The sequence below is a fragment of the Neopsephotus bourkii genome, unplaced genomic scaffold (genome assembly GCF_033783945.1).
Source record: "Neopsephotus bourkii isolate Nb327-2 ecotype Australia unplaced genomic scaffold, CSIRO-AGI_Nbou_v1 NB_804, whole genome shotgun sequence".
Classification (NCBI taxonomy): domain Eukaryota; kingdom Metazoa; phylum Chordata; class Aves; order Psittaciformes; family Psittacidae; genus Neopsephotus; species Neopsephotus bourkii.
In genome coordinates, this window is record NW_026901300.1 from 1,228,275 (window position 1) to 1,249,585 (window position 21,311).

The 21,311-nt window shown below is 51.9% G+C and overlaps 1 protein-coding gene across 5 annotated transcripts in view; it reads right to left on the bottom strand.

Annotated features, from left to right (window-relative positions):
- Positions 1-21,311, bottom strand: part of GTF2IRD1 (GTF2I repeat domain containing 1) — a 63,394-nt gene that overhangs the window by 32,518 nt on the left and 9,565 nt on the right. For all 5 annotated transcript variants that reach the window (XM_061355464.1, XM_061355463.1, XM_061355461.1 and 2 more), the window contains exons 2-5: positions 8,764-8,892; positions 6,635-6,776; positions 4,000-4,146; positions 290-473 (exon numbers count right to left, since the gene is read on the bottom strand). In XM_061355464.1, coding sequence (XP_061211448.1) covers positions 290-473; positions 4,000-4,146; positions 6,635-6,776; positions 8,764-8,886 — 596 coding nt within the window. In that variant the 5' untranslated portion in view covers positions 8,887-8,892. The remainder of the gene's footprint in view (positions 1-289; positions 474-3,999; positions 4,147-6,634; positions 6,777-8,763; positions 8,893-21,311) is intronic.

Genomic DNA, 21,311 nt, shown 5'->3' on the forward strand with positions numbered 1-21,311 from the left:
AAAGCACTTAGCTTACTGCAGCGGAAATTTTGGCAGAGACACGTGAAGTGCTGTGGTTAATGGGCATGTTTATGTGCTCTTATTATAGGAACAAGTCCGAAATGGTCTCGAGCCACCCGACACTGATGAACCTCTATGCAAGGCTGGGTTTGGCACAGCTTGACCCAGGTTTCTGGGTCTGGGGGAGGAAGATGGGACATGGGAAGGACCCTCCTGCCTGCTCCACTCAAAATCTCTGCCATCCCAAGGGCTCGCTGCCCTCCCACCCCTTGGGGACCCCCAAAATAACCTTTTTAGCCTGAAGCGGATGCTGTGGCTGTGCTCCAGGATGGCCATCAGGGACTTCACATCGTACTCCATGGGTTTCTTGAAGCTGATCCCCTCAGGCAAACCAGCCACCGCCAGCGAGCCCGGCTCTTTCAGGAGCCTCTCGTAGGGCAAAGGGACCACGCTGTTCTTCCCCACTGCTTCACCTGAGGAGGGGACAGAGTTACACACTGACGGACACCCTGTGACCCCAACCATGGCTGAGCCGGGCTGGAGGAGTAAACGCAGGAGCAAGAGATATCAACAGATACATTATGGGAAGAAAACCTGTTCCTACCTCTGCACTCATCATGCAAGGCCCCTGCAAGCCCTTTCTAAAAGAGCTAATTAATAAGAAGCTCACAAAAAACAATAAGCAGATGTCTCATCCTTTGGGTTGCACAGTAAAATCCTCAGTTGGGGTCACCTGGCACAAGCCCACCCCACATACCAGTGAAGGATGTGGTTGCTGTCACACCAGGAGGGAGCTGAGAGCTGACAAAGGAGGCTGAAGGGCTCGCACTGATTTTTATCTCATGTTTAGTGAGATACTCTGGGAACCTTATTTTCAGTTGGTTTTCTTATTCTACCTCCTGGAAGAATGGAAAGTACTTCAATTGCTGCTGCTGTCAGGCAGTGTCAGTGCACTTTGAAAGACAAGGGAAAAAAAACCCAATCCAGTAGTCTCCCTCCATCCCACTATTCACAGGCAGCAGGAATATAGATACGTATCGGCACAATCCCCTCCAGCAGCCCATACATCTCACCCACTCCCCTTGATGAATGGTCACAGAGCCCCCCCATGTCCCCATGGTTCTGTTGTACCTCTGACACCAAAATCTCTCTAAGGAGCTGGGAACAAGCTATTTCCCCTTCCCTAGGAGCAGAAGAGAACCAGCAAGCATCACAGCTATACAGAGATTTTCTAAACCAGCTAAAGAGCCCACATATGCCCAAACTGGGGATGCTTAGAGCACTCTCCAGGCAAGACACCATAGGAAAAGCAGCTCTCTGTGGAAAAATTACTTTGGAAACCAACCCAAGTCACTGCAACCAATAAACCTGGTGCTGAAAGCACGAAGCAAGAAGCAACAGCCATGAAGGAATGCAACCTGTCTGGCAAAGCAGCGTCCAGATGCAGAACATCTGGCCACATGGCAATGTATCTGCGCCTTTGTTTCCAAGGTTGAGGGGCAGGCAGAGGAGATCATGGAACATTTAAATAGCAGTAGGATTTCATCTTGTTGATTTCCCTTAAAGCCTTTTTTCTCTCTTCTTTAAAAACCAGGCACCAAAAGAACTTACTCAAACCCTGGAAATCTTGTGATGCTGTCAGCAAGTCCTTATTAAAAGTGATTCCTTCAATATGTTCTTTGAAGGAACGCGTGATAACTAACAGCGCGCAACTTCCACGAGCCATCAAGGTTCCTTATAGGCGGGATGGAGACTGTTTTAATTAAGCCAATAACAGAAGTTTCCAAACGAACCTTTGAACCACAACACCATGAGTACACTTTCTACAAGCTGACGGTTTCCCTGCCCCGAGGCACCAGCTCTAGCTGCCTTCCGCCTCCCTCCATCACCTCTCTTTGTGATGGGAAAATGCTCCTGGTGCCCGACAGTGGCTCTTTAGCAACCCAACACTCAATAACTCCCCGAACATATTTTTATGGGGAACGTGTTACTGTCAAAGTGACCTTCACCAAGCCCGGCGCTGCCATGCACAGGCTCACGGTTTAGCGAAAGAGAGACAATAATCATCATTAATGCCTGTTTAATAGAAGCCAGCGGTAATCAGTCATCCTGTTGGTGTGGAGATTACCAGACTCTGGAGGGAATACACGAGCTTTTTGACTGAGCATTTGCTAAGATTTTTTGTTTTCAATCCCTGTTGATGGGAGGCGACTGAAAGGATACCCCCCCCCCAAAAAAAGCATAAGAAAGATAACCCTTAGTTTCAGATAGCTCTCTCACTGTTGGAAACAGAACCGCCCTGGGGCACCTATTATCTCCTGCAGTATTTCTCCTCACTCAACCAAGAGAGGCTCTTTCCCAGTGGACACGCAAGAAGGGGAGCATCCACCCAATGGGTTTTGCAATGGAGCAGCTCAGGGATGGAAACAGCTGATCGTACTGAATCAGCAGCAAAGGCAGAATCACACACCCAGTGACAGAATTACACCCAACACCAGGCCAAAAAGCACTGGTCCAGGGATGCCTGACCTCCTCCTGCTATGGCAGTGCTGGCTGCCCTGGGCTGGGGACCAGGCCAGACTGTCCCCACATATGTCCGTGCACCTTGACAAGGTAAAGAGCATCACAAACTCATCCTAACAGATGGCCCGCCTGCCTCCTCCACCTGCACAGATGCACCTTGAACAAGCTTTTCTATGCAGCTATACATTTATGGTATGTCATATATGAATAATTCCCATGTTCCCAAGAGGCCTGCAAAACCTCCGAAATGGCCTCCCTACCACATTCCCTTGGCTCTTCTGCATTGCTCCTTCCTTCCCACTCAGGTCCAATCTTTTGAAGGCAGAGAGAGGATGTGATAACCCCCATTAACAGGAATATTGCTTCCAAGCCCTTTAAGTGGTTTCAGAAAACCTCAGCGACTGTCTGTCCCTGGGGAAGGGATGCCATCTCCCTCTTCTATCTGCGAAGCCTGTGCCAGGCGCTGGTGAAGCAAGCACTGAACATCAGCCAGCAGCAGCAAATCCTGCCTGCGAGCACAGGGCAGGGGTGGGAGCATTCATTAGCCCACTCCCATTGTGAGGAAGTGCCCATTCCCAAACCCTGCACACAAATAAGGGCAATACCTAGGTTTCAGGATAAAGGAGACCCGCACAGCCTCAGAAAGGCTCAGCAGCACACCCCAAATCCCAAATGGTGATGGGGAGCTTCACCCAGGAAAGCTGGTCCAGCCACACAGCCCGAACTCCCCCAAAGCATCATGCTGGGCTAATGCAACCCACTGAGCATTATGGGGGAATATTGGGGCCCATTTTCACAACCCCACTTTGCTTTTCCTACTCAGACCAGCACAGCCCTAGAGATGCTGCTGGGGGATGACCTGGGAGCACGGCCACTACCTCCAGCCACTCCATGAAGATCTCCTGACTGAGAAGCAGGAGCTGCTGTGGCTCGAGCCTCTGCAGACTGGGCCTGAAGGGAGCTCTGCAACCCACTGGGTTACATATCAACAGCCATATGGTCATCTACATTTTAATTGCAGAAGCTTTATTGCTGGGGATGATGCATGTGCTGGAACGGCACCAGCTCGTCTCTTGGAGCTGGGGCCGCCTGCTAGAAAAATCATCTCTTTTCCTTTTAAAAATACTTGCCAGGGAAAGGGATGAGAGAGTGCAGAGCCCCAGCAGCGCCTGTGAAAGAGGTGCTGCAGACACGGCGTCAGGCATAAAGGTGTGCTTGAAAAATCTCACCCAAGCCATGGCAGAGATTGCTTCCCCCAGCACAGGGATTGGCTTTGCCCAGTTTGGGGCACTGGGAAGTGAAGAAGCAGTGGCCAGATCCCATCTCAACACAGTGCTAACCCTTACGCAGGAGCACGTCCCACCACACTGCGCTGCCAGGGAGCCAGGCTGGGGCCAAAAGCCGCATTCGACAGCGGCGCCGGGCAGAGCCCCGGGGGCAATCCAAATCCCCAAATGGAAGCGTGAAGGTTCTTACTATAAAGCACATCAAACACTTCCTCTACCATCTTCCTGAGGAGGTACACGTCTGATCCCTGGTCCGGGGAGACCCTGAGCACGCTTCGCCCACACTCCTTTGCCTTCTTCTGCACCTCTGCGTCCTGCTCCTTCCTCTGCTGGACTCCTGTAGGGGGGAGAGGAGAAACCAGAAGATGCTGCACTGAGAAGAGGGCTCATGGGTGATGCCGCTCATGCTTCTGAGTGGCTGTGAAGTAATCAAACCCAGTGGCCAGGTTACATCACGTTTAACCAGGGCTCAATGCATCCCAGCCCACCAAACCCCAGGCAAGACAGGGCCCCATTGGCACCAGGCATGTGGGTGTCCCAGGTCTCCCACCCAGCCCAGTCCCCCAGCTAGGATAGTGCCACAACCCCAGACAGCCCCAGACTTGCAGGGGAAGGTGGTGGGATAGGCAGTCACCCCATCGTGGGGTTGGTGATCCTATGCGTGCCCCCGCTTCCCTGGTTTTACCCATTTAGCTGAACTGAAACTGTTGTGATTAATTGGGCAGCACATTTCTTTTCTCTGGTTTCAATCTGCTTAGCCTTCAATCTCTCAGGAAAAGAAAATCTGCCTTTCTCAGAGGCTTTTTTACCCTTCAGCATCACGTAGCTTGGTAATACCAGCTATTTCCTGCTAATTTCCCCCATTAAACCTCAAATAAAGCATATCTTCAGCAATGACTTCCTTGCATCTCTAAACGCACAGAAAATTAAACACTACAAGTGCATTACTGCCGTTCTATCCAAAGCAATTCACAAGGGATTTTCGGTGGCGAAGGACTAATTCCTTCATCATCCTCGACAGGCTCCTGCTGGTGATCAGCCCTGGATGCTGCCTGGCAAGCAAGTAGGAGCTTGTGGATCCCTCCTGTGGAAACAGCCCATGGCTGGGGCATCATGGGGATGGGAGCGAGAGCCACCCAGAGTACCCCAGAACTAGACATAAGAAAGGGGACAGCCACCCAACACCACACAACCCCTGGATAGCTCCACAGGCCTCCCACAGCACAGGGAAACGGGCCCTGGAAAACTATTCTGGGGTGTTTTACCAAGGTGGTGCAAAGCATCTACATCCACCCCTTCCTATGACTGACTCTCCCTCTCGGCCGGCCACTAACTCTCCTCCATTGACATTAATCCTGATCACTGTCAAGTTCCCGCATGCACCAGGAAAGGCTGAGGCAGAGGTTCAGATAAAGGAGAGCATTCGAGCGAGGTCTGCGCACCCAGAGAGATAAGAGGCTTCTTACATCTCCCAGCGATGTCTGCTTTAGATTAATTCAGATCCTTTCTAAGGGGGCAGCTAGACCATAAATCAGAGGCACTTCCAGGGATGCTTTCCACTGCGTGCCAGTTGTAAGAGCTTTATGGAGCAGAGTTGTGCCTGGGCCATTTATAATTCAAGACAGAGTTATCACGTTTCACCCTGTCTCCAGCATCAGTCTCTTCGCCTGAACCCCATCATTAAGACTTTGTGCTTTCAACCAGACGTGACCATTTCATTCTGACAAAGGTGTAAATGAAACCAAAAGAGAGGGGAGTCAGGGTCTAATGTTGGGCGCCTTGCCCCAGCACAGCGGTAGGTCCCCAGCCACTATATATGTGTATATATGCCTAAAAGTGAGATTTGCAGAGGCTCATCAATATGGTGAGCTCTAAGGAGACACAGTTGGTATTTACTATGCAAGAGGGAGCTTCCTCCCATTGGCCACTCTGCTGCTGTTCACTGTTCGGGTACCTCGCTGCCTCTGATGGGAGGTGGGAAAGGGAGGCAGAGTCACCTTTGACTGAAGGAAACATCCCTGAAACACCTCCTGTCCTGCAAACCAGGATGCAGGGTAACTAACAGCTCTCCAGGTGGAGGTGGCAGGCAGCTGCCCACACGGGCACAACAGAGGGGCAGAGCTGCTCCTGCAAAGCCGTGCTGGCTCACCCCACACACATGCAGTGAATAACCTGAGCAGACAGTGGCCCCAGCAGCTTGACAGTGCTGATGTTTTCACTACAGTGAGCCCTTCCCGAGCAATCTCTCCAATGGATTAAGCACCAATATGGTTTCTGTCAACACCATGCATGTGCACGCACAGTCCCCAGCACCACCAAAGGCAGATCCCATCCCAGTTCCTGGGTAAAGGAGTGGCTGGCAAGCCAGGAATGATGCTGCTCAAGAAATGCATGTCTCCAGTGAGGAACAGGGTGCCCAGAGAAGCTGTGGCTGCCCCATTCCTGGCAGTGCTCAAGGCCAGGTTGGACACAGGGGCTTGGAGCAAGCTGCTCTAATGGAAGGTGTCCCTGCTCATGGCAGGGGTTGGAGCTGGAGGAGCTTTAAGGTCCCTTCCAACACAAACCATTCCAGGATTCACAGCACAGCTCCCACCTCCCCCTCAGCTCCCAGGCTGGTTTTGGGAAGCCAGTAGGCACGGACGTGGGCAGAGAGCTGGCTGTCAGCATCACAACATGCGGGGCTGCCATCACTTCAAACACCTCTGATCCCCACGGACAGGCAGAGCTCCAGACCACAACCCCTCTGTGCACAGTGCGGGTCCCAGCTGGCACAACTGGAGCACCAGCCGGTGCGGGGGGAAGCCCGCGCCAATGGGGATACTCACTGCAGAACTTGTGGAAGTCGGCCTGCAGCTCCTTGCGGGCGCTGAGGAAGACCCGTCCCTTCTCGGTGCCCACCACGAAGGCGCTCTCCTCATGGACGGCGATGCAGGCCACCTCCGCGTTCAGCTTGGAGAGCGCCGAGCACTGCGGGAAGCACGGGGTCAGAGCAGCTGTGCAAGCATCCCCCCCTGGCATCCCTGTGCCGTTTTCCAGTGGGATTTTGATCTTCCCATCAAAAGATTCCCCCATCAAAAGCAATATTCTGGTTTGGGTCAGAATTTCATGGGTTTTATGACATTCCCTAAACACTTTACAGCTCCAGCTGAGCGGTGCTTTGCTGGAAAACAAGAACTATTTACCCATCATTTCACTTCACTTTTTCCTATCCTAAAAGTAAATATTTTATAGCATTTCTTTAAAAGAAAGCATTCCTGTAAAAAAAAAAAAAAACAACCCAAACCCAACCAACCAACAACTATTTGTATTTTTCCACCAGCTCTAATGAAATAAAGAGCACGGGAATCTTATTTCAGCTGCAGAACACTAATATGGTCAAAGTCTGGATTAGTGGAACGATTCTTCTTGTACAGTTATGCAAAACGTTAAAGAGATGGAAAAGACTTCCTCCATTAATCCATTTTATGTAATGTGCACTTCCTGCTCTACATAATACACATCTATATGCATTTTTAGTATTATTTTTTATATTGTAATAGTTACACAGTGCTGGTAACCTGAGTTACATTCCCATTGCTACAGCACTGATACTATGAAGATGCCATCCCCAGGTCCCTATTTAAATAGGTACAATGAGGATGTTCCCATAAGCAGATGTGTTAGACACAATGCCTGCCACCATGGAGGTGCTGGGGGATGCTGGTAGCCAGGGAGGGAGCAGGACAGGGAGCAGAGCTCATGGACCAACCCCACCCTAAGCTATCTTCAGTGAGCTTAGCTTGTGTGGGCTTAAACTAGTCTCTATATTGAGTCATTTTACCTCCTGCTCACCTTCTTCAAGAAGGAGTTATTGAATCACAACCCCCCAAATGGGTGTTTTGAAGAAACCTCTCAAAAACCTAGCAGCAATTGGAAGTATTTTGATCAAAAAGCCCAACACTCCAAAACTAAACACAAAATCTACGGGATATGAGATCTGGAAGCAGAACAAATCCAAACCCTAAGCCCATTTGGCGACATGCATGTGGCCTCATGGATGGGTTAGCACACACTCAGGCATCCAGGCTTCACTGGGCACAGGGGGGCACTGGAGAAGCACTGGGATGAAGGCTGAATCTCAGAAGCAGCCTGGCTCCCTGGCCTGGGTGTAAGCACGTAACAAGGACTGCAGGATAATGTATATTCATTAAGAAGCCAAACTACGATAACACGATTTGCTGTAGGGGATGGCACGTTTATAAATCATCAAAGCTGCTTGGTGTGCGTCAGCTCTGAGGAACCTGCTCCTTAGTGTGATGGTCAAAGAGAAGGAAACTAGTAATAGTGAGGAAAAAACCCCTACCTGCGTAGAGAAGACGCATCCGAGATAAATACATTAAATATGACTTGGCTGTAAAAAGGCAAGGCTCTTTAGCCCGTCGCATTGCATTAGACATTTGTTACTACACACGCACTTTTCCCTCTTGATCACATTCACAGTTAAAAATATGATTAGCTCTGGTCCACAAGACTTAATTCAGACAGTTATCTTGTTTATGTAAGCATGGCTGACTTAAGCAAGGTTTCCACCAGGAATTCTACGTCAAAAGATATGAAAGTTATTTTCTTTGTTCTCGGAGATAAAAGCCATTGTTCTCCTGTTGTGTAAAAGCTCTTGGTAACATTGGTAAAACATCAAGGAAAAAAAAAACCCAAGCACCCTACTTCAGTTGATACCAACATAAATATTAATGGGAAAACAATACACCTCTGAGATTAACTTGGGCTGACTTTATGATCCTTATGGCTGTCAGGGTGGGAGAGGGTTTTTATTTCCTGGCTCCAGGAGCTTCCTGGGCTTTCCCAGGGGAATGGGATGAGCTCGACAGCCCTTCTGCTTCAGCCCTACTCCCAGCCAGCCCACTAAAGAGAGATGAAAGGAGGGAGGAGGACAGGGATGCTACCGGCCTCTTACCATGGAGTCTAAGGCAGACACTAAGCTGGTGATGATTTCATCTTTCTGGGGGAAAACCATATTCCACTGGCCAGCTCTGGAGGTGCTGAGAGTCACATCTAAAGGCTTCCCTGCCAGGGCCATATTCACCTGAAAACAGAAAAACAAATGAGGTATGCATCACTGTTACTAACAGGGAGCCAAAGCTGAGCATCACCAGTGCAACCCTGCTACCAGCACGTGCCATAGTATATGGCATGAATACACAAGGGACCAAGGTTGGGACCAGCCTGAGTCCCATGTTCCCCACATCTCCTCTGCTGAAGGCAGATAATTGCAGATGTTGCTAAGCTATAATCAAACCCTGGAGCCAGTGCTGTGTGTCTCAGCAGCAGCCAGGTCACCCCTGCCCTCGGGACTCACCCCTGAGGAGATGCCACCACTGCATGGGGCACACTGGAGCGACTGCATGGCGGGACACCCTGGATGAGCAGGCTGTGACCATGCCAACCTGGAGGATGTGGCACTGAAGAGGACACAGTGCTCAAGCCTGTGCCTGAGCTCTGAGCACAGCAGAGAGCAGGGGGTGATGCATGTGTCCTCCCAGGGACACCATGCTGGTTGTCCTAGTGCTTCCCCCACTAAACCATGGGCAAGAAGAAGGCCTAGCACCCAAAGGTGTCCTCGGAATGGGCCAAAGCCTCAGGGCACTCTGCCTTCACCCCAAGGGAGAGAGGCAGCACATGGTGAGGGTCATCAAATCATCCCACCCTGCAGCTCCTGGGGGATCGTGTTGGTAAGAGCAGGACCGGGCAGTCCAAAGGGACCCCCCCCACAAGAAGGGCCTCAGCCCCAGGACATCCATCCCTCACTGCAAAATGGGGGGGAAATGCCACATGTGCAGCAACTCCACCACGTCTCTGTGCCCTGGTGCATGCATGGCCCATGGTGATGTTGATGCTGCAGGGGAAACTGAGGCAGGAGCTCACCCTGCATAAACCACCCCACTGCCACGCTGGGGCACCCACACCTGACAGAGCATCACCCCCCACCCAGCACCCAACACAGTCCCTCCCAGCTATCACCCCTCCATCCACAGGGCAGCATCACGCCGCCCGCTTTAATCCTGCGAATAAAGGGTGACAAATTCGCCGGAGCCACTCGAACCGGATCGTAAATCATGTGCTTGCAAGCGGATAAAAGAGGCTGGAGAATCTCTAACAAGGCCGGACGGGCAGGAGCCGGGGAATATGAATGAAGCTGCCTGCACATAACTTGATTTGAGGCTCAGCCGATAACCGTGCCCGCTCGGCACTGCTGAAAACCAGGGTTAAAAGTCATCAGCAAAACCCCAAAGTCACCTTCCTGCCCTGGTTCATACCTGTGTCCAAGCAGAAGGACTCTGCACACAAAGCAGCTGCCTCACGCAACCCAAGAAATGCTGGATTTTGGTCCAAAATGACAAGTTTCCCCCATGCTGGCATCTCTGCAGGTGCCTGAGCACATAGAGGGTGAGGGCTGATAAATGTGCCCTCAACCCCACAAAAGCTCACTCTTGTGTGAGCATAACAAGGAGACAATGTAGAGACAATTCCTTGTTAAACAATAAAGACTGACTTTCAGAAATGGCTCTTGAAGGGACCTCAAGGCTGGTTTCTCCTTCATCACCAGCTGGTGAGAAAAGGCAAGCGGTGCTTGTGGATGGCAACGCCATAGCTGGTGACACTTAACAATGCCGACAGACAGCTCTTCTCCCCCAGGATGATACTGGGGGAAACAACACCTCAAACTAGGCATCAGCTTGGAAAATAAAGCAGGAAACCGAAGACACAGTCCTGCAGCCTGGGACATCCCTACACTGATGGGGATTGATTCATAGTCACCCTGACAGGGCTCTGCCAGGCACCTCCATCATTAAGGCTTGCAGAAACACCAGGAAATGGTCTGCCCCGCTCCAGCCCTGCAGCACACGGATGGGCAGACGGATGGATGGACAAGGGACCATTTCCTGTGCGAGCTACTGAGCAACTGCGTGAGCAGGGAGCTCAACATCCCTTCTCTAAATCGATGCTGTGTTAACAAGAGGTGCTTCACTGCAGTGGGCAGGGAGCACTGAGGTGCCTGCAGTGCTGATACTGGCCCTGAGCTGCTTCCTGGACACTGGGCAGCCACAACACAGAGGCACCTGGGGAATGCCATCAGGAAGGACTCATCCAGGGAGCATCACTCCCTTCTTAACCCCCCGCAAGCACTCACCTAGAAAACAGTCTTTTTTGGCGCCTGTGTGTATTTCTGAGTGTCCTAATTGTTATTAAATATAACTGCTATGCCATGGATGTTCTTCTTGCCTTTTGGCAGTGTTCTGGAGAGCTCATCCCTGCCTCAGTGGGGCTGGCAGCAGCCCCTTGGAGAGCTCAAGCTGCACCAACCTGCTCAGCCAGGCTTCCCACAGGAAGCAGCACTTACTGGGAAGAGATGCTCCTCCCTTGGCATTGAAAACCAAAGCCATGAGCCCGATCTGGCCCGAGGGGGAACCAAAGGCAAACACCAGTGGGAAGTGGGGCAGGGTCCCTGCACTCCCTCCCTACCTGCTCCTTGCTCTGCAGGAGACCAGGACAAAAATAACCCCTCTCACCTGGCAGATTTTTTAATAAGGAAAAGGGAAAATCACTCAACAAGAAAAAAAATCACAATGAAAGCATGACCCAAGTCATGCACGAGGACTTTAAGGGATGGGGACACACACAATATTCCTGTAAAGCTTCTAATCATCCGCAGTCACGAAGAGCGGCGGCAGCAGATTTACAAGAGGGGGTAATAAAAGGGAAGAAAAAAACTTTGCAGCAAGCACTAGGTTTATTCTAATCAAATTAAGACATACGGCTTGAAGCTGTTTGTCTAACCAAAGTGAAAGTAATCTGTAGGAAAACTGGGGTAAACCATTCTTACAGCAGTTAGGGCCAGCAGCAGGGAGGAACTGGGATAAGATGGGTGAGAGCATCCTTCCCATCCTTCCCTCACACACCTGCCCTGCTGAACTCCCACCAAGGGGCTGATTTCACGCAGTGGGGGCTCAGCCCCAGCCCCAGCCCACCTCTGCACATTGAGTCCCAATCCCAAGGGTGCAGGCTGACTCAGGGACTGCCAAGCCACTGTCATGGGTCCAAAGCAAACATCTGCAGATTGGTTTTATTGTCTTAATGCTAAAACAGGTTATAAAATCATTATTTCATTTTATTATTACTTATTTCTCCCCCCCCAAATGAGGCCTGCAGGGGACAGGGGTGCCGGCACAGGATGCCATGGCACAGGATGCCATCATCTCTCAGCTCTTACAACACCTCACTTTATAATCCTGGGAAAGATCAGAAATTCAGTCCCGGGGGAGTTTCACTCATGAATCACCTCTGCTTTACAGCAAAGGAAACAACAGGCACATGGAGAGGCTCCTGAACCCCTGCAGACACAGCAGCATCACCCCCAGCCCTGTACCCACAGCAAGAGCATTCCCTCTGCATCACGCTGACGCTGCTGCTGGGCAGCACTTCTCCCCAAAATTAACATCTTTCAGCCTGATGACAACTCCCGAAGGAAATGTCCAAGCAGAAAACTGTTATTAATTCCCTCCAATTACAAACAGGTTCAATTAAGGGAAATTGAGATGAATTTCTGTGAGCCAGCAGCTCGCACAGTGCGGTGCCGGCACTGCCCGCCAGGCTGGGGCTTGGTTCATGGCAAAGATGGGTGCTGTAAGCTCCGGTGCTGACTTAAGGATGGGGCAGCTTTTGTCCCTCTTCTTCTTCCTCATCTTTTCAAGCCTTACAGTGATTTCCAGCCCCATGCCACAACCAGAAGCAACTTGTTCATTAAGCCAAGCTGCTGTTTCCACACTACATGGCAAAGCTTGAAGAAGGACCTCCACTGCTGTCTTATCATAGAATGGTTTGTGTTGGAAGGGACCTTAAAGCTCATTCAGATCCAACCCCCTGCCACAGGCAGGGATGTCTTCCACTAGAGCAGGTTGCTCCAAGCCCTATCCAACCTGTCCACCTCTTTTCTGGGTATTACCGAGGACAAAACCCAGTGCAGAGTGGGAGACTGTGAGATGGAAACAGCCACATGCCCAGGAGGGACCAAGGACATCCTGCATCTGCTTCTTGTTACACTGACTGTTACCAATACTGTTTTCTACCAATATCTGGTTTAAATCAATTTGGTTTTTCCCTGCAGGTGTACTGTACCTTAAAGATGTAACCCTGCCAATATTCATGATGTGAAGCATCTCCTATAACAAGGACCTGGTGAGGACATCAGACCACTGAAAACCACTGCAAGACAAAGCACTCATGGCTTGTGCCCCAACCCAAAACCACGAGTGGCAGGTGGGTGCAACAGTTCATCCCTTCAATCACCAACTACATCCAAGGGGGACAAACTGGAGCACACCAGCACTGAGATGTGACTGCAGCAAGGGAGAAGCCAAAAGCAGGGGAGCAGCACAGAGAACCCCAAACAGATGATACCACTGCTGCCTTCTTGCTCTAAGGACATCGCAGCATCACTGTTGGGATGTTTATAAAGCTTCCAACTACATGGGCTGGCTCCCAGCTTAGGGAGCTGAACAGGAACTCAAGTCAAGGAGAGCTTTGACTGTTCAGCACACTGGGGAGAAGAAAAGAAGAAGCAAAAACCGACCATAGTGCTGGTGCTGCAGCTCCACACAGGAGTAACTGGAAATTATCCTCCCATTCATTTTTCCAGGAAAACTCTGCCTGTTACTTCAGTACTACTGGTGAAGCCCAAGTGAGCCAGCCCCAATTCCAGCAAAATAGTGATGTATGTATATACATATCAATATACATAGGGTGTAGATTATATATATTATACTAAAGGCACATTTGAGATGGATTATGGGCCATTTGTCCTCCCGGGAAGACGGGGCACAGCCTGGGAGTACATTAGAGTAGGGGAAAGCACTGCTGGGTGTGGGAAAACTCTTGAAGGTGGTATTGGGGCTTCTTAGCCACCCAAAATACTCAATGAGCATTACTGGGTCCCACATTCAGCTGCCTACATTTTCCCAGGACCACTGGGAAGGCACCCCCAGCATGTGAACAGAATGATGACCTGCAGGTAATGACGAGACAGCAGTGATTTCATCTGGAATCACCTTTACTCCAGCAGGGCACCTTTAAAGGGGATTTTTAACAATTATACCAGCCCTGGAAGACATTGAAGAAATTAGCCCTGTTTATCATTAAACATCCACCAGGAGCTGTCTTGATAGGAGGCAGAGGGACAAAGTAAGTCCCTTGCTAAAGCCGGGATAGCAAGTGAGGGGCCCATTCCCTGTGTCCCCACTGGGGACATTGCTTTGGGGCAGGACCCACACTAAGGATTCTCTCACCAATGAGGCAGTGACAGAGACTTGGAAGGTATTTATCTGTCCCTTTCCATCTTGAGGACTTTTGAGGTCAGGGAGTTTTTAGCAGTGAGGTGCCCAGTGAGCTGGAGCCGCTTGAACAAAAAGCCCTGGAAGCCACATAAACCACAGTGGGGCGAAAGCCAGGCATAGGGACCAGACTTGAGTTTCAAACTGTGGTTTTCTTCTAATCACTTAAGCAAACACCTGTATCAGCAGAGCCAGTGGATGCAACTGAAGCCATCTCAGGCTTCAGAGCACCCCAGCACAGCCTGCCAAATAACTGGTGTTTATGTTTTGGCCACAGCGCTGGAGATCCCTGCTCCATGCAGGCAACTTGCTCCCAGCATGACGGCTTTAACCTGCCCATGTTGCTTGGCTAAACTCTAATCCCTTATGCCTACACCAGCATCAGCCTCTGGACCCTGTGCCTGCATCATTTACAGCCAAGCTGGCATGGGCTGTGCCCATACAACTCATGCAGGGGCTTCACTAATGATGCTTCACTGGCAGTGACCTGCATGGTCGGCACTGATGCCAGTGGTACAGCAAATCACTGTGGTCCAGGGCACTCACAAAATGCCCAGAAATACCTTCAAATGTCTAGACACATCCAAAAGCCCCCAAATACCTAACCCCTGCCCCACGTGTGGGTGCCCTCACAGCACAACCTTCCCAGGGCAGGTGTGGGGCTCTGGGTTTTGGGGGACCGATGCACCCCCTGCAAAAAAGCATCTGCTGAGGACACAGCTGCATCCTCCAAAGGTGGGTGCTGGTGCACCCCCAGCCCCATAACCTGGTCCAAATGCTGTCCCACAACCACTGCCACATCTCTCCCCACATCTACAGATTCCCTGTTTTTTGGTTTCTCCTACTTTTTAAGCCAATGCCTTTCTGCATAAGTCTGAAAGCAACAGAGCCAGGGGGGAAACAGCCTCCAGCACAGTCCAAGCCACCCACTCGCTCATGCCCACATCCCCACTGTGCCAGCTCCCCAACACCCTGCATTTTTCCCCCCACTCCTTCCAGCTGGGGAGTCCCAGGCAGCACCAGCTCCCACCACCAGACACCTCCTCCCGTTTTATTTTACCAACAGAACCCAGGGCACCTGCTGGGAAAGCTCCTCACGCACACGCCGGCACCACAACATCCACCGGCATCACCGCCTCAGCTCCACATTCCTGGATAATCCGGCGCCTGCTGCGGTTCAGTCCCACTTATAAAAGAAGCAAAGAGCAAACCGGGGGCTCCCATGGGGGGACGTGTCCATCGCAGGACTTTCTCTTCCCCCCCTCAATCAGTGCGTTGCATTCTGCTGCTGCCTTGATTTTAAGCCTGGCCTAAATGCACACACAAATATAATAGAGGAGTAAAATTATAGCAGGCTTCTGTCTAGTGCAGAGAGACGGAGCAGGAGCAAGCGCCCTTCAGAAGCTGCATCTCATCTCCCCCAGGATAAACACTTTCATGTCACGGTGGCTGCTGGGGGGGATCGCAGATCGTGCAGCGCTCAGCTCCAGACAAGTTTGCACGCCGCAATCTCACAGCAGGCAGGCGCAGAAGCTCTGGCTTCCAGCAACTGCCTCTTCATTTATTAAAGAAATTACAGAAAAGGGAGCAAAAAGGAAAAGGTAAGTGTTGGTCAGGGTGTTCCCACCATTGCAGGGGAGGATGCTGTGAGCACTGTGCATAGAGAGAGGATGCGGATGAGCTGCATCCTCCCCACGGCAGCACCACATGGATGGTTGGGGGCAATGAGGATGGAGGTGACCAAAGTCACCCAGCCATGGGGTCCTGGGTGCCATCCCTAGCAGGATGCTCACCCCCAAAACCCAGCCAGCAGTGGGGTGCTCAGCACCCATCCTGCACAGCATAGACAGAACCCACTGCTTTGCAGTTCCTAGAAGGAGAGGTGGGCAGGGAGGGCACGGATCCGGCATCCCATGCGCCAGGGCTCCGGTTGCACTTCTCAGAAGTGGGCAGCCAGGGGAAGCCAAAATTAGCAGGCAACTAACTAATTCTGTCCCTGGGTACATCCCCTGCCCCTGCACTGCCGTGACTGCTGCTGATTGCAAGAAGATGCCGGCAGTCCCTTGCCTGGAGGAAAAACAAGATGAAATGAGCTGCAGGATGACCTGCAAGGCAGGTCTTGGGGTTGCACTGACCTCGATCCCCAGCCCTGCGTCCCCTCTATCGACACTCAGGTCCAATTCTGCACACCCAAACGGGTGCTGGGTGGGGGAAGGAAGGGAGATTCGGTTTCCAGCCTTGGGTTCGGTGGCGCGTAGCTAACGCCGGGGTTATTTAAAGCCTGAGTTTTAGCAGCGTTCAGCTCCTGGTTGCGTGATCAGGATAAAAAATCGCAATCCTAATTCCTGGCCCCCCGGTGCCTATGGCAACTGGTATCCGTCTCCTTGGAAACTAATCTCGTGGTATTTGAACAATGTACCAAGGGCCTTTAATCTCCCAAACACTGTAAATCTTTATTCTAGCCTGCTCTCCTCCTACCCCAAGAGCCAACATAAAAAGCCTGTTGTTTTCCACCCAGTCACCGAGAGCCCAACTTGGATTTTACATCAACAGGCACATGTTATTTTCCTTTTCTTTCCTCCTTCCTATCACACTCCCCCCCCCACCCCCAAATTATGGATAAATCCCATGTGCACAATGCCTGCAGGTGCTGCAGCACTGGCCCCATATTCCAGTATGAGGGTTACTTTCTCCATGCCCCCTCCTGGCTGTCACCTCAGTTGGCAACCCACCACGTCTGTCTGACTGGGCACTCTCTAGATAATAATAACAACGACAACAATAATAACAACAACAATAATAATAACATCGACAATAATCTATTTTTAATAATAATAGTTATTATTTCTGAATTATCTAGGAAAATATCCCCAAACTGCAAACACACTAAGACACAGCACCCCAGCTGGGGGCAATGGGGGCTCAGCAAAGGATGATCCACCCTGGAGCAGATGTTGGTGAGCACCTCATCTTGCTCCTCCACACCCAACCCCAATGTGTTTGTTGCAAAGCTTCTGTTGATGGCACCAACCTCCCCAAGCAACCAGGACGGGCTATGGTGGCCCCATCCACATTCCCCCCCCACTGACCCCAGCCCACAGCCACCACTGTTCATCACCCACTTTCTGCTCTGCCAGGTAATTACCTCTGCGTAAGGAGGTCTCTGATAGAGCCACCACCTAATCTCATTACATTTTAATTTCATCTCTAATATTTCTCTCTGGCTACTGGTGTCTCAGTATCCACTATTCCCCGTGTTACAGGATGGGCTATTTGCTAATCCCAGGCCTGGCTCCCTGCCACACAAACTCACTCAATACAAAAGTAAAATAGCTTTCTATGGGGATGAAAGGAGGCTCGGAGACAGGAGCATTCTGTGCCCTGAACTCCCCCTCCTGCCTGCATCCTTCTCCCTTATTTTATTGTACGGGATGAGTTGGAAAGGAAAGAGCATGTCCTGGGTTGCCTGGTGCTTGCCCTCTGCTCCAGCCCCATAGTGGGAAGCATGTGTGCCAAGAGCCAGCGCTGGCTGCACCTTGTCACATGCAACCTCAATGCCTGGAATTGGGCATCCCACATGGACAGGTGACTCGCCACCGGCAACAGAGGAGTCACCGGTCCAGCCGAGCATGCACCCACCCTGGTGTGACCCATCCAGGGAGCCAGGCAGTGCCGCTGGGGAGGACAGAGGCTGCCGGGATCCCCATTTCCTTCCTGTGCAGCCTCTGGCAGCAGCATCATCCCTGAAACCTGCTGTTCCTCATGCAAACCCCGCCATTACCTCGGTGCTATCAGGGCTCGGCATCGCTGCGGCTGCCAGACACAAACAGCCCCAGGTGCTGTGGGGCCCCCACCCAGCCAGGCAGAGGCATCACCCTCCCTGGAGCCGACATGCCAGGAGCCACCACGTCCGGCTCTGGCATCCCTGGGCCGTGGCATCACCATGGGGCTGCAGTGCCAGGTCCTGCTGTGCTGCTCCCGTATCCCATGAGCAGCAGCTCTGCAGCTGATGGGGGTCCCCAGCCATGCACCTCCAGCCAAGCTATCCCCACCAGTGTGAGCATCCCTACAGCCCTCATGGGGAGATTCACCGGTGTCTAATACAGCTTGGGTGCTCATCACACGATTTCCCCTTCTCTGTATTCACAGAGGCTCAGTCTTTTTCAGTGCTCTGCCCTGAGCACCATGAACCCTGCACTGAGTGGCAAACAGCCAGCAGGCAAAGGACAGGCAGACAGACGGATGGGGACAAACCCACACCCACAGACAGTGATTACACACCCATGGGTCCCAAATTGCTGATTCCCCAGGGATGCTTCTGCTCCTCTGGGCTCCAGGGAGCTGCCCATGTGCATCAGTGCCTTCCCCTGGGAAGGGCAATGCAGCACCCCAGCGGGGTCCCTGGTGCTGCTGGGTGCAGCCTCGGGCCCCAGCAGGATTTGGGATGCGGTGGGGTGGGGAATGCGGCAGGCATGGGTGGAGGTGGTGGGAGCAGCTCTGATAGCTGGTGATTTGAGCCGTGACTCAAAGGGGCCAGGCTGGCCCCGGGGAGCCCTGTGAGGACTGCCCTGGGCTGGCCAGGATCCGGCCCTAAAGCACAGCCAGGTCTTCTCCCACTTCTCCCACATGCTTCCATCCAGAGTCACTCCAGGACAAGGTGACCTGGCTGCTGCCACCTCCTCCCTCCAGGGAAATGACAGCACTCAGGCTCTGACACAATGGCCTGGGCCAGCACTTCCCTTCACCTGATGCCTTGACGCCCCTGAAGCACACGAACTCCTTCATTCCCAGGGGAAAACTGGGCCGGGATCAGCCCCGGTCCCTATAACCTTAGAGGGACACCAATCCCTCCGCTCTCTCCCCGGTGGACCAGTTCAACTCACCCATCCTGCAGCCAGCCAGCCCTGCCCTCTGGTCTCACCCAGCCCATCTCAGGGTGGTTTAGCAATGGAAATCAGTCAGCAGAGGTGTCCCCAGCACCAGCAAGAAGGAAACCGAGCCCCGAGTCCCCACGGTGCCAGCACTGCCATGGCCGCAGCACGGCACAGAGGAACGGGGCCGGGGGAGCCCGAGGTCTCACAGAAACACATGTTTCCCCCTGCTAAATTCCAGCTTAATTCTCATTTCCATTGTGTTATGAAACACATTATCTATTGAAACTAAGTCAACAGTTGTTTGCATTTACGTGTAAACACAGCGAATATTAGGAACGGGGCCAGCATTATATTTGCATAGGAAATGCTGCCTGCGCTGCCCTCTCTCCCTGGCTCTTCTCCATCTCTGCAGTTAAACACACAGGGATGCAGGGAGATGGTGAAACCCAAAACCAGAGCAATCCGAGAAGCAAAAAAAAACCCCTTGTTTTTCCCTCTCTATTTTTGTGCAGCATTAGAAAAAACATCCCTTTAAACCCGCATAACGCTCCGAAGCGCACACCCCTTCATCTCGGGCCCAAACCGAAACTGCTTCAAATTCCCAATGATACGCATATCTTATCAGGCCTGCTTTGCATAGCACATAAATATTTATTTGCTTTTAATCCTGCAAAGCAAACCTGCCTCGTGGCACATTTCCCTTAATCGGCAGCTCTGGTGCCCGGTGAAGCACCAAGTGAAGTGGTGTCCCAAATTCAGAGCCTGCTTTAGGTGCAAGGGCAGGGAAATACGTACCCAACATGCAGGAGTTGCTGCCTCTTGGGGTAGCCAAGGCAGGTCTGGGGTGCCAAGGTGGCTGTAAGGCACCCCAGTTCCTTGCCACTGGGGAAAGCCTGGCTCAGCACCCATAAATACCAGAATATGTTCTGGTTTGGGTGTGCAAGATGGCTTGATGTCACCCGGGACAGCGATGCTTCTAGGAGAGGTGATACCAGGGGTATCACAAAAAGAGCTTTTTGGGGCTCAGCAAAGGGAGAGCACTTTGTCACGGGGAAGGCAATGAGCACACAGCTTATCTTTTGGGCTCACAGCTTACTTTTTGCACATGGGATCACTGGGTTGAAAAACAGAACCCTCCAATGTTGTCATCCATGAAACGGGAAATGAGGGGCTGCACCGCTGGGGACCAGCTCAGGCTCTCCATCACCCCAATTCAGGATACCACCAACCAGACCCATACCCCAAACAGTGCCAAGACACTCAGACACCACAAAACTCAAACACCAAATGGCCCCAACACTACAAAGCCCCCTCATTACCTCTTGCTTCAGCCAGGAGGATGGGAAGCAGCGCGCTCACCCGCATCCGTCCCTGCTCCGCAGCGATCAAAGCATTCACATCGGGACCCACGGAGCCCGAGACTGTGAGTTAATCTCTTAATCAGTTCCCTAACTGGGTGGCAAGCAAGGGTGCTGAGGCCTGGAGAGCTGGCGAGCTCTGGGTATGGCTCTTCATGCCGCACGCAGCCACTGAGTGAGTAAACACAGAGCTACTTTATAGTGGGCAGGTAAATATTTAAATAGGCGGGTTTATTTCAGCCACCCTGCCTTGTCCTCTGCAAAGCTGCTGACCTGGATGGCGCCCAAAAACCTTATTAAAAGCAAAATGCTGGTTTTCCCCAAGATGGGAGGAAGTGCCTGAACATCTCCCTGAGGCTGGTGATCTGGGACCGGGAGGAGAAACCACCCCAGCCATGCTACAGGAGGCTTTCCCTGGGTGCTGAGTGTGATCTTGCATCTCTCTGGCACCTTTAAGGAGCACTCCTCACAGCCTGAGACCACAGCCTCCAAGGAGAGGTACTGCTCTATCCCTATGGATGCCTCTCCCAGCCACTGTGTTCATCACCTTGCTGCTGGGGACATGAAGCACCCCAAAGAGGCAGCCTGGCTCTCCCCAGCATCCTTCCAGCTACTCAAACTACCAAGGGCACTAAAGAGAGACTCCAGCACAAAGCAAAATCAATACTGAGAAGGAAGGTTCTGGGCTTAAATGCCTTTTGTAGCATCGCTGGTGAAAAGCAGGTTAGTGAAGGAGGGGAGGGAAAGGACATAAAACCCCTCAGCACACGGGCTTCAGAACAACAGCATTTGCTGTAAGGTTTTCCATAGCATCACTGATGGTTTCTAGGCAGGGACACAGAGGGTGCAGACCCAGCCTGGCACCCCCCAAGCATGACCTAACCA